Below are 14,080 nucleotides of genomic sequence, written 5' to 3' on the forward strand. Positions count from 1 at the left end.
ATCCCCAAAACTGGGTGCTGGAAATCTTCATATTTTTCATTTGACCACCTTCAAGTTCACCTCCTTTAACTGCCCTTCAAAGACATCAGTTAGGAAAGCTTGCAGAAGAAAACACTTTCTACTGAAGAAAACTCCTGTAGTATAAACAAGTTCTAGCCAAAACACATTCACTGTACAAAGGGTCTGCCTGAAACCAGCCCCAAAAGTCACATCCCTCCAAGGGCTTCACTTCAGCTTCAAACCACCAAAATTAATAAATTCATAGAACCACAAAGGTTGGAAAATCCATCTAAGATCACTAGTCCAACCATTGACTCAGCACTGCCTAGGCCACCACTAACCACCTCCCCAGGCCCCACATTTGTACTGGTTTGGGTTATAAAATGACACATCCCTCCCTCCCTTTTCCAGAGGCAATACTGTATTCCCACTGAAACTGAGAGATCACAAAGGCCGTCGGAGTAAACACCTAATGAGCACCTAGGGATGAATTTGTTGTTATCTCCACGCTCTACAACAGTCTGAAATTGGCACCTCACCAGATATGGAAATCCCAGACCCTACATTTCCACCACAACCACTTTGACTGTAGGAGTCCCTGAAAAGAAAGTGTGAGCAGACCACAGTATATCTATAATTAAATGTGAACAGAAGAAAGGCTGAATTACTTTGCCACTATCACAAGGAGGTCAGGAGATCACAGCTCACCACTGGTCAGGAGTGCTCCAAACTCACTCTCAGGCCATAGCAGCTGCCTGGATTTACAGCTTTAGTCTCTATCAGTGATTTTAGGTATTTCTGCATGATCCATTCTGCCTGCATCTTGCCTCACCCTCTGTTCCAAAACAGCAGAGTTAATAATTAACACCTACTAGGCAATTGCTGAATAGCAAGTACTAAAACAGAGGATACAGAGCTTCTGTACCCTCTTCTCTTGCTGACAGCTTGCAAAATCCTACAGCTCATCTTTCTTAAAGCTTCAGTTCTGCAAGTGTGGAGATGCTCATGTTCTTTAAAAAATAAACAAAAAAGAATCTGAAGGTTCTTGGTCCTCACAATCATGGAAGAAACTCTTAAATCAAGAACCTGACACCTTGCCATGACTGCTGACTCCTCTGTTTCACCAACAGCTCTGTGTCCATCCTCCTCAACAGCATCAGCTTTCCCAGAGAGGGAGGGAAAATCCCAGGCAGAAACTCACTTGTTAAAATGATACAGGCATGGAAACAACACAAACTGTACAGAAAATGACCTGCTTCCCACAAGTGGGAATGTCTCTGCAGGTTTTGCAAGAATCCTTTCCACCAACAGTGTGGGCTGGTCCTGACCCAGGTTCCTGAGAGCTGCCCATCACTGATACATTTTCTCCACCATCAAGCCCATAATTACACGTTGCTCCTGGACACTGTTATTTCAACACACTTTGAAAGAAATAGAGTTACATATTTTTAAGCTTTCTACTTTAAAGTCACATTCACGAAGAACTTGAAAAATCTTATCATTCTGCTTCTCCACAGGGCACTGTGCAGATTTATTCAACAAAGGGGGAAGAAGGAAACAAGGTCTGGTCTGAAGCAATGCACCTGGAGCTCAACGGCTTTTGTATGATTTTCTGACTTGCTAAAAATATTTATTAATGATGTTCATTTATCTTCTAAATTTTCAAAATTAAATACTGGAGGAAAAATGAATACTTCTTCACCAGAATCATTTTAATGGAATCCAGAAGAAGAATATTAATACCCAGTGCAATAGTTTCCTTTGATGTCTATATAATATGTAGTGACCCGTGAGTGGAATGAGCTAAAACTGTCATAAATTCATTATGAGAAACCATTCTTTGAAGAATATCAATGCAAATTTGAAATGAAATGAGCAATATGGAAATGAGCTAATTGCACAGCGTTTAAAGTAACTGGCTCCAGTAGCAATGTCCTTTCTGTGCACTCCTATTTCAGCTGCAAAAAACATTGGAGAGGCTGGGTTATGAAAATTGAAATGCTGTAATTACTTAGTACTGATAGTGATAGGGGAGCATTCATTTAGGATCTCAGACTCTGGGGATAAAAAAGAAATCCAAAGGATGATTCTATAATTCTCATTTCTCTGAGAAAGGGAACCTCAGATGGCATGCAGCATGAAATGTGCCAACCCAGGCCCTGTCAACAAAGACTGGAGGAAAACACTGTATATTCCCAGGGACTTTTCTAGGTATCATCTGATAAAAGCAGAATTTCTCTTGGTATCCTACAAAGGTTTGGCTTGGAAGGGACCTTAAAACCCATCCCAGTGCCACCCCCTGCCATGGGCAGGGACACCTTCCACTATCACCAGCTGTCCCAAGTCCCATCCAGCCTGGCCTTGGACACTTTCAGGGATGGGGGACCAGGCTTCCAGAACTGTAAAGGTGTTTTCCTCCCTGGGTCTGGAATGCACCTTCCCCCAGTGGAGCCAGCCCTGCTGTGCCCAGTGCTCTGCCTGGAGGAAGCCCCAGCTTTGCCCTCGCAGGTGCCCGGGGCAGGGGTGCCCAGCCCACCCACCTCCTTTATCCCAGTGTGAACCCTGCCACCTCGGGCAGAAGGAGCTCGGTATTACACCCCTCCCTCCTTCACCCACTTACTTTTGAATTTTAATCCCTGGCTTCCCTTTGCTCGCTGATTTTGGAGCTGCATTTCTGCAGCGGCGGCTTTGGTTTTGTGGTTTGTTTCTTCAAGTGGAGGGAGGAGAGCCCAGATGTGGAGCAGCTCCATGCTGGGCTGTGAGGAACCTGTGGGACCTGTTCCCACAGAGCTGCCCCGGGCCCTGGGCTTTGGCTGACACAGCACCTGGGCAGAGTGGATGCCCTTCCCTGTGGGAAAGCGTGGGGAGCAGGCTGGCTTTGGAGCCCTGCGTTCCTGCTCGCTCCTAACTCTCAGCTGGATGGGTGAACACCACAGGAACCTCTGCACATTATCCCACCTCCAGGCACATCTGCTGATGCTCACTTTGTCCTTTAGCACTCCTATGCCCCAGGACCCAAAAAAAAAAAGGTGTCTCAATTTCTTTTTCCCCTCTCACAATGACCTAAGCTGCATTTTACTGTGGTTTTTTCTGTGGGTTTTACCCTGCCTGGACTCCAACACAAGAACCAACAACACCTCCAAGTTTTTCATTAAGCTTAGCCTATATATATATATATATGTATATATACACGCTTATGCTACATCTCTATGTACTGGTATTCTATAACCAAAGAGTTTCAAAGAGATGGAGAGGGAATTTGGACAAGGGTCTGGAGTGACAGGACAAGGGGAAATGGCTTCAGACTCACAGAGGGCAGGGTTAGGTGAGTTACCGAGCAGAGACTCCTCCCTGTGAGGGTGAAGAGGCCCTGGCACAGTTGTCCCATCCCTGGAAGTGCCCAAGGCCAGCTTGGGCGGGACTTGGAGCAACCTGGGCTCATGGAAGGTGTCCCTGCCCACGGCAGGGGGTGGCACTGGATGGGCTTTAAGCTCCTTCCAACCTAAACCAACTTGGGATTCTGTAATCTGAAAGCAGACAGGAAAATAAGGGGGGGGGGGCAAGATGCAGAGAAATTAATAGCCTTTCTTTTATATACAGAAAATATATTTGTAGATATCCATCCTTTACAGTGGACAATGAACCAACAGGATGAAGTTTTCCCAACACTTGTACTGGAGCTGACCCTGTGCTGATGGAGTGGGGCTCCTGGAGAATGTCACAAGCAGCAAGGAAAGCAAACAAGGGACCAGCAAGATTCAACACACCCAGACTCTTCAGGATGGACAAAACCCAGGAAAATCTCTTCTTTCTAAGGGCTTGAAGGCTCTCGGGCATTTTTGGTTTCTTTCCTCTTATAAGCAGAGCATGAGCAAGTTCTGTCCTGAAATGGTTTGTTCTGAAACACCGCCACGGCACAATGGTTTAAAATAAATAATTAGGACATCAGAGAGAGAAATCCTCACACTGGAATATGCATTAATATGTGCTAACTTCAGTTTTTACAAAGCTCTTCACCAATGTACTGCACCAGTGCTGAAATAAAAATGCAGTTATGCATTTAAAACACTGCAATTCAAAACTTACCTAGCAATAAGCAGCACTGGCTTTAAGAATTTTAAAGCACCAAATTAATTCTGTTTCCATGCTTAAATTTGCTCTTGTGGTATTTTACATCTGTAGAAAGGAAAACACCACAAGTACCCCCAATAAACTTAGTGGTGGCTACTCTATTTCTTTTAGCTGGCTTATTTCTTTTTTATTTAGTTTTTTTAGCACCTAGATTGGGCAGGTTGGTAATAGAATTAAAATGTATTTTCCCAAACTGATGTGGAATTCAACATATACCAATCTTTGCACTGCACATCAAAAATATTTATGATTTATGTACCTATAACATGCATTTTACATCTTGTGAATAATACATATATTTAAATAGGGGTCTTCCCTTTCACATATTACATTTTATATGGTTATTAGGGTGTTTCATTCTGCATTTTCTGCCAGGCTTTTAATTTCACACACTTCATCTATCAGATATTACTGCCTACTTTAAACAAATCACTACAGAAAATGATAACTGGTGTTGAATACAGAGTCAGGGAGGCAGGGGGTTTGCAATTCCAAGTAATGTGGAGCTAGGTGATAAATAGAGAACAGCAGCTGGGCTGAGAAGCTCAAGAGAGACAAAAATCACATTTGCAGGTAAGTGGAGTGGAAATTTGTGGAAATTGGGTAAAACAAAAAGCAAAACATTGTTATTAAAGGTGGAATGAGAGGGAGCAAGAGCAACAGAGAGGCAATTTTCTCCCAACTCCAGCAGGAATTCATCTCAAGCTCTAACATGCAATTTCAGTACGGAGCTCCAGGATGAAACACAGGATTATATCTAATTGTTTTAGGGGTTTGGATAACAAAGCATAAAAATCCCAGTAAGTGGCCTTTTGTGCCAGTGCAGCCCAGAAAATGATGAATAAAAGTTACAAAAACATCCAAAACCCGAACTGCAATAAATATCAAGATAACTACCCAACAGAAAAGAAACACAGCTTCAGGGATTTGGTATTTTCAGGGATAGCTGTACCATGACAGCCCAGTTCAGAGGAAAATTGATCCGGCTTCTGAAGTTTGCCAAAGCAACAATAAGCTGCAGGAATACCACACACCTTCTCATTTTACCTTTTCTGGCAGTAATATTTTACAATGGAAAGCCAGGAGTGCTGTTGGAGTATGGAAATGAGGACAATTAAATCTGCCCTGTTATGAGTATTAAAAAGGCTGTTATGTAATTGTACTCTGCGTATTTAACATGATGGTGTAGAGCTAAACAGTCCCTTCCAAACAACAAGCTAACAGATCTTTATTAATATGTTATTTATTTTGCCAAACAAGAAGTTAATAGGTCTCTATTAATATGTTATTTATTTTGGTCATACCTGCTTGTAAAATATTATTACTGCCTGAGTTTTGGCATTTTAGCTGTCAAAGTGACAAATCCACCCTTAGCTTTGGCTAATCCTTAGGGCCAAAAAACCCCTTCCAGATCTGCTGAGTGGCAAACTCAAGGCTGGCAAAGACTCTCCATTTGTTCTGGAGGAGGCTTTGCATAAAACCTTCCCCCAAGAAGATGGGGAAATACAGGAGAGGTTTTGTGGAGCCACTGTGGAGTCCTGGGGAGCTGAAGTTTAGTTTTAACACTAAGTGAAGCTCAGCACTACATGTGGCACATTGGCACCAAGCTGGGCATGGAGACAAAGCCCAGGATCACAACAAGCCATCCCAGGCAGGCCTTCTGCTTCTGAACTCACAAAGAACCATCCTAGCTGCTCATTTACCTCCAGGAATAACAGCACACACGTTGCCTTCTATGCATCATCTCACATGAAAATTAGCACAGCTCCCATGTTTTCTTACATGTGGGTAAATACATACATATATATATATATATATATATGCACAAACCAATGCTCGTGATTTAAAAACATATATCATATGTAGTACAAATCACTTCTGTCTTTCACCTATCTGCTAGTTCTTCACTGCTGTGACTCTGAACATCCCTGGTTTAGCTGAGCAGCCACCACAGCACGTGGTGCAGTGACAGCATCCAGTGTAGCCCCAGCTCTGCAGTGCCTAATCCTGCTGCATCCCATTCCCACCCTCAGGCTGGGATGTGGATGGCATGTGGGACTGCCAGCTCAAGTGCAATGACTCTGGCTTTGCTTTGAAGGTGGAGATGCTCTGGAAGGTGTCAGAGGTACCTGGAATGAAACCAGGAGCAGAGAGATCCCAGTGGCAGGTGGAGAACTGGAGAAACAACCTGACTAAAGAAGTCAACCATGCCTATAGATACAAAGGAACAGCTGGAAAACAAGCTTAGTTTATACTTTCTTTTTTTTTTTTTTTTTTTCCTTGTCAAAAGCCTACATTTTAATCCAAAGGGGCCTTTGATTCCAGCAGAAAATGTCTTCCCATGGAGCATCTTGTGTTTCCCCTGGCAGACAGCCCTAGCACAGCCATTCCTGTTGGCACTGTGTCTTAGGAGCATTTCTGCTTCCCCGTGCCAGACCTGCCCAAGTTTGGAGCCCTGCTTAAGCCTCAGGTTGAAGCTGAGAAGGTGGTGATTCACTGACAGAGCCTCAGCTCTCCCACGTATACCCACATTTGTACCAGCCCTTCTCTGGCTCTTCCTCAAGCAGAATCAAAGCCTGGGACTCTGACCTCAGCACCTGGTGTGCAATGACAGCCTTCCTGATCACTGCCATGTCCTCCCATTCTCTTCATCTACTCATGTGACCTTCTTTCCTCCTGACTCAGAAATACTGCAGCACCAAAGGCAGAGATGGCAGCACATCAAAGAGCCTAAGATACAAGGGAAGCAGGTTTATTTTCACTTGAGCTGAGATTTTTTTTTTTTTAGCAAGACTTCAAAATACCTTAAAAAAGTAACAGAGATGATAATGGGATTGAAAAATTCAATGGCATCTGAATAACATAAGTATCAAGTATTCAAGCACCAGTATCAGGGGATAAGATAACCCACCCAGAGCAGTTCCCAGACACTGGGGTTATGCATCTCATCTGGGCTGTGTTTCTGAAGGGGATGTGAATTTGCAGCCCCGTGACAATAAAGAAATTGGGGTTAAGAAACAAGAGAGGAGGAAAAAGGGCCAGTCGATTCTCCCACCGCCTTTTCTTGTTCCTAAAATTTCAGTTGCCTGGAAATGGCTGATGAGAAGATGGGATTATGTAAGCACTTGCCAACTTCTCACACGCTAAGGAAATTAAAGCCTCAGTGATGGGTAGCTTAACCCATGCTCTAAGCAGTGAGCTAAACCATGTTTACTAAGGAGACTTGAATAGAGAAACCCCTTTAAAAAAAAACAGAAGTGATGAGGACTTGACAATTCCCAGGATTAAAAAGCTGCATACATTACAGACAAGGTAATCTCCTTATAGTAAGGAGGAAAAGGAAAATAAAGCCTTTTTGGTGGGCAAGACAGTTTTTGTTTTAAGGCATATCCATCCTGTCTGGTTGAAGACTTTCTTTGTTATTGCCTTTTTTTTTCCCCTGATAAACATGACAGAAGAGCTACACCAGCCTTCCAAATCCTCACTGTTATATTTTCCAACAAACTCACTGCTCCCATCAAACATGACCCACCAATAATAAAATAAGAACCACTGTGCTCTTCCTACTTTTGATCAGGTGAACACTTGGGTGCTGCAAGACAGCTAGCACCAATCAAAGTGCAAAATAGCTCAAGCTAGATGTCACCCCAGCAGATCTGAGCCTTCCCCTGCTGTCATTCCAGTGACATGGCACCTTCTGCAAATACTCTCATTTAACTACAGCTGAAGGCCAGTTGAAAATCTAACATAGAATCACAGTATATCCAGAGCTGGAAGGGCCTCACGGGGATCACCAACTCCAACTCCTGGCCCTGCACAGGACTCCCCAACAATCTGTCAAAAACCTCTAAATCCTGCCCCAAGGTGAAGATGCATCACCCACTGGAGCACCAGCTATCCAAAACTGCAGGTAGCACATAGCTGATCTAGAGGCTGAAGAAGAAATCTATTTCTATATATTGTCTGCTGCTCAGCCACAGGACAGCAAAATAAACTCCATTTGCACCTCTAGTTGTGTAACGTAAGTGTGTCTAGGAGAGGAAATATAAAGTATGTGTGCTGGAGCTCACATCTTCATCAATAGTAAAAAATCCCAAACAGTGGCTTTTTCTACAGCTGCCCAATAATAGCAAAAGGCAAATCCTCAGCTGGTGTTATGGTTATGGTTCCACTGGAATCTGTTGCTGCTGCTTCCCCTCTGGACCTACAGATGGAGGGGGAAAAACCCAACCATTCTACGTGAAGAAAAGCTGCACTGAATGAGTGGAACCAGATGTGAAAACTTGCACCCAACTACAAGAATTGTGGGATGTCCTTGAAAGCTTTGACTGGTCAAAGCTCCAGCCAGCCAATAACAAAACCTACAGTTCTTCAGCTTTGGAAGAGAAGAAACAACTTCTCAGAAATGCCAGAAGTGACTCAACCGTGATTTTTAAGCTGCTTCAACAGCATCTTAGTTATTTCAAGTAGTCCTAAGAGTTTACCTGTGATTGCCTTCCCTTAATGGAACTACGAGCTGGCAAAGTGCTCAAATCGGGGCAAAAGAAACACACACAATTTTTGTGACTGCTGTGTTATGAATATATTGTTTTTTCCTGTTCCAAACTGCCTTTCCTGGGAATTTTAAAATACAGAAAACCAGCAAGTATCTACATAAGTAGGTAATTTTCTTAATGGCAGGGAAGTGCTTTTTTACTCCAGCTCGTTTGTAACACAGACACACACATTTCCAAATAAAGAGTATTTTTGGATCTGCGAGGAAGGGGAGTGACTTAAAATCATGGAGGCACTCACTCCAAGATCAGGTAGAGTCTAATTCAGAAAGACAAGCAGGAAAAAGTCGTATTTGGCACCTTCCATGAGAGCTTTGCAGGGAGTTATGACATTTTGGAGAAAATCCTCTTGCCGCGCATAAGCCGGAGCTGGAGGGTGCTGCACGCTGCATATTCCATTACAAAAGCAGAGCCACGTTAGTTCATTAGAGAAGTGATAAGTTCAATCCTTACCAAGTTTTCTTGGTTCCTGGCTGCTATTTTCTGATCATCTTCTCCCCCATTTTTCATGTATTTGACCTCTTCCACTGGTTTGATCCTATACTCATCTGAGCACCAAGAAAAAAAAAGAAAAAAAAAATTTGAACCAGTGTAGTTCAGCAGCTGGGATAAAAACCAAACTAAAACCAAAACAGCTGACTAGAATAGACCCTAGTTAAGCAAAGCAACTAAAAATTACATGTATATCTTGTCAAAGGCTTACATGTGACTAATACAAAGGAAGTTTCTCCTGCCCAAAGCTTCAATAAGAATTTTAGTAGCTCTCTGGTCTAGTACAGCCACGGCACCAGGAAACAGGGATGTTTGGTGTGCAGTCTCTCCCAGATCCCTAGTTTTCTGTTTAATATGTTCATTACATACAAGTTCTTTGCTCCTGCACCCTCCCTGGATATTCATTCTCAGTGGACCAACAAGCCATGGACAGTGGCTGCTTGAGAGAAGGCTGCTCATGGGTGTTCCCTGCACAGTAAAGCTGATGGAGGATACTGAAAATGTAGGTTAAAAGCTGGAAAAAAGCCAACCCACACCATAATCACTCTGTCCTTTTTTAATTTTGTTTTTCCTAATGACACAATTCAGAGTCATAGAATGATGTATGGAGAAAAGGCCCCACGCTGACCATCTTCCTCTTCCCACTTCCCCCACCAACCACCACTTTTCCTGAACACAAATGTTACCCAGACAGAAATTCAGCCTGCAAATAAGTAAGAAAAGTAAGATTCTTCGTTTGTCCTTAATATTTATCAGCTCTTCAAATAGTAGAATTCCCAGCTCTAATGCCAGTATGGAAATGTTACCTAACATACATGTGCTATACCACAGTAAACCCAAAGCTCCAACAAGGGATTTTTTCCTTGGTAGGACAAGATGGGATTTCAGGATGAATGATTCTTCCCTGCAGCCTGTGAATCCAGCTCTTGCAGGATCAACACTGCCCTTGCTCAGTCACTTTCTGCTCTGCTTATCTTTGCAGCATGTGAGTCTATTGGAAAAGACACCCAGAGTTGTGCATCCACCCTCCTCCAGCCAGGATAAACAATGCAGAAGAGAAACTCCATCCCACAAAGGTGGAAAATATTAATACAAAGTGAAATGAGACACAGTACACTCGAAACAAAGGGCAAAACCATGGCAAATTAGAAGATACTGCACAAACTTTCCTCTTTTCCTTTGGGTTTTCAAGCAATTTCTCTCACTTATACTAAGGGAAAAACAAAGCACAAATAGATTTTTCTGGGTTACTGTATTGTTAAAAAAAGAATCAATATTCTTTAGACAAAGATGTTTTCAGGAAACTGTTAACCACAGAGTCTAGAAGTTAAATAAGCCTTGCTTTGAAAAGTAAGGCTTATTTTAAAAATAAACTTGTTTCAAAAAACAATCTTATTTTTAAAAATACATCATGGTTTTGCATTTGGTCTAGTCCACATCTATACATTTTCTTTATTACAGAGTTCAAAGAAACTTAATCTATCGAACAGAAGCATCTGAGACACAGAGCCTCAAACCAGTTGGAAGAATTTAAGACAATATCATCAGATTGGTAAATGTGAACAACTCTGAGGGTTTTTTTTTCCTTTTTTCCCAGTGTAATTCAGCTATTCTGGAGATGACAATTCATAAACCCAAAAGGGCTGAACACAGTAAAGCCTGGGAATTAGAAATAGCTGATTGACTGCAATTATCTAACTTACATTTTCCTCCCTGCCTCAGTGCTCTGTGTTGTGATTAGCAATAAAACCCACACGCAAAAAAAGCATCAAACTCCCACAGAGGCACGCAGGGATCTGAATGGGGAAACAGATGAGCAAGAGAAAGCAGCACAAAGGACATTTCCCAACCCACAGCCAGTCCATGGGCACTGGGGGAGAGAGGAAGTTCAGCCCAACCTCGTGGAAAACAAGGAAGGTACGGAGGGGCTGACGTCCCATGACAAAAATAACCCTGAAATGTGTTTGCTGCTTATTCCAAGAGATTAATTGTGATCAAACAGCACATCCAGGCAGCAGCTGATCCTGTGGGGATGGTACAGGAGGGATGCTTCCTTGGACATGTCATCCCTGGGAGCAAGTCAACCAGGGCACCGAGGAGTCCCTGACTGATTGCCAGCATAATCAGACTGACATGTGAAATTCTGATACACCTGCACAGGACAGAGTCTTCCTAGAGATCAAAAATTTTGAATTCACTATGGACATGGGCACAGATCCTTCAAATGCTGCATCATTTGCCAGATGCATCAAGTAGCTCTGAACTGGTGGCAGAAAACTTTGCACAGATTTCTTATGGTATTTCCAGAGCTATTTCCAACAGTGTTAGTAAACTTCAATACTTTCCTGATGATACAATAAGTATTCAATTATCTCTGGCACAGCTGGTGTTACTCTGCCCTCCATCCTACCAACTGCAGAAGTGCAGACAACTGGATAATTTACACCCAAGGTATGCAGCAGTAAGAAAGTTTTGAAAAATAAACCAGTAATTTTTCATAACATTTTCTGAACAAGCTGAATCCACCACAGCAAGTCTTACTCTGGAGAAATCCAATTTCTCCTTAGGAGAATGGCTTCCCACTGCCAGAGGGCAGGATTAGATGGGATATTGGAAAGGAATTGGTCCCTCCCAATTGGGAGGGTGGGCAGGCCCTGGCACAGGGTGCCCAGAGAAGCTGTGGCTGCCCCTGGATCCCTGGCAGTGTCCAAGGCCAGGCTGGACAGGGCTTGGAGCAAGCTGGACCACTGGAAAGTGTCCCTGCCCATGGCAGGGGGTGGCACTGGATGGGCTCCAAGATCCCTTCCAATCCAAACCATTCTGTGATTTTGTGGATACAGATTAAAAAAAAAAAAAACAAACCAGGAAGCCCTGCAGATGTTGGCAGAATCAGCCTAGTAACAGAAAGTGTCTTAGAAAATTAATATAAATGTCCTGGCTCTAATAGATGGTATCTGTTTGAGCAGAAGAAATCTCTGCTTGTATCTCAAAAAGCAATAAAGCTTTGACACAATCTGAAGCTGAGGATCTGCTTCAAAGGCCAAGAGATGATCTCCTGGGATGAGAGGCACTGGGAAGGGGTTGAGGGGCTGGCACTCAGGCCCCCGTGCCTCAAGGAGAGATGAACAGCCCGGAGCTCCAGCCCCAGCAGCCCCAGGGGCTCCGGGCAAGCCGAGCACCCACCACGGTGAGAGCAAAAGGGAAATGCAGCACTGGCCTGTGGAAAGCCAGGGATCAACTTCATTTTGGTTAATAACTGAGCCATTACAACTGTTCTATCAGCTACACACAGAAATGAAGGGAGCAGATCAGAGATTTGTTATGTTTGAAGCAACATCATTTCTCATAAGCTCTCCTAGCTCCCTATCATAGGCAAAATACCTTCTTTAAAACAAGGAGCACTGATATAATACATTGGAAACATTTGTTACTGAGTATTCAATAACAAATTGTTTGAATAACTACTAAAAAATTTAATAACTACTACTATTGAGTAGTCTCTTGCTGGAGGGAGGTATGAATAGATATGATTCAACTTTGCAAGGGAAAAGAACAGCTAAGTAATTATACAGACTTATACAGCTAGGGAGGACACTGCTTGCTGGTGTAATAGAGAGCCTTATTCACAAGTAAAACATCCTTTATTTAAAATATATTAAATATAGGAATTAAAATAATTATTTTCAGAAGATGGGTCTTGCACTGCATTATGTCATTTTTGGGGGGACACCATGATATATAGATTTTTTTTTGACTAGGTGAAGACAGAATTTGTCTTCTATAGATACTTCACACATAAGGCAAGGTGTTCAGAAACTCCAGATTCTGAGCTATTTATGAGATTGTTCTTGTTCTAAACCTACTGTCAGGATGAAAGCACTGCAAATGCAGAAGAGATGTTGATGCAACAGGGATCTTGAAGCAGACCATGAGGTGTATGGTTTAATAACTTGAGGTGAATATGAAAATTAGATTAAAGACAGGTTGGATGAATGGGCCCTTAATGCCTTTCCTGCAGGTGCAAGAAACTGCTAACCTGGTTTTGCTCAGTAAGTTAAGAGTGACCTGGAGATGAAGCAGTAAAGGATGATAAAAACCATCTTTTAAGTTTTACCTTCTGATTTCTACTGAAGTAAACACAGCATTTTGAAGCATTTTGGTCTGAGTGATCAGAAACAAATCCAGAGAAATCCTGAAATGTTGACTGAAATCCACAGGACCTCATTAAGTCTGGCAGCCAACAAGACCTTTAAAACTGTAAGTTCAGGATAAAGGAAATTTGTACTCTATGTGTATTTACCTTGGTCTTTTTCCTAAATACAGTTTTATATCAAAATGAAAAGTGAAGCATGTTCATGCTTCTTTCTTGTATAGAACTAAAAATCAAGTAGTGAATATGTTAAAAAAAATAAGGACACTATCACTCAGAATGTGATATATCATATGTAAAGAGAAATGCATCCTAATGCTCCTTTCAGGAGTAAAAACAAAATCAAATCCCCTCTTCTATTGTGTGGTGTATTATGTAAAATGAGAAAATTTCCAGTAACTCATATGGGGGAGGAATGACTTTACAGGACTGTCACAGCAAATCCTGAGCTGAAGAAAAGCAACTCAATTAAATCGAAAGAAAAACAACATAAATGAACCACAAAAGACAGAAACACTGCGAGCATAACACCCACCACAAATCACAGGATATAAACCAGAAAGCAAGAACACTTCTAGCTCCAAACTGTGGAAAGGCACAGGGAGGAAGAATTTTGAAGTTGAATATGCTGCAAAAAATTCTCAGCAGGCAAATCTTATGAATGAAGATCTCCATCTGGAAACAGATAATTCCACTCAAACATGTCACCCAGTTGCCATGGCAATGTGACAGAGAAAAACAGCACTCATTAATA

The 14,080-nt window shown here is 42.4% G+C and overlaps 1 protein-coding gene across 2 annotated transcripts in view; it reads right to left on the bottom strand.

Annotated features, from left to right (window-relative positions):
• Positions 1-14,080, bottom strand: part of C7H1orf21 (chromosome 7 C1orf21 homolog) — a 106,996-nt gene that overhangs the window by 34,264 nt on the left and 58,652 nt on the right. For both annotated transcript variants that reach the window (XM_064427813.1, XM_064427814.1), the window contains exon 3: positions 9,138-9,232. In XM_064427813.1, the coding sequence (XP_064283883.1) occupies positions 9,138-9,232 (95 nt within the window). The remainder of the gene's footprint in view (positions 1-9,137; positions 9,233-14,080) is intronic.

The sequence above is a fragment of the Passer domesticus genome, chromosome 7 (genome assembly GCF_036417665.1).
Source record: "Passer domesticus isolate bPasDom1 chromosome 7, bPasDom1.hap1, whole genome shotgun sequence".
NCBI classification, from domain to species: Eukaryota; Metazoa; Chordata; class Aves; order Passeriformes; family Passeridae; genus Passer; species Passer domesticus.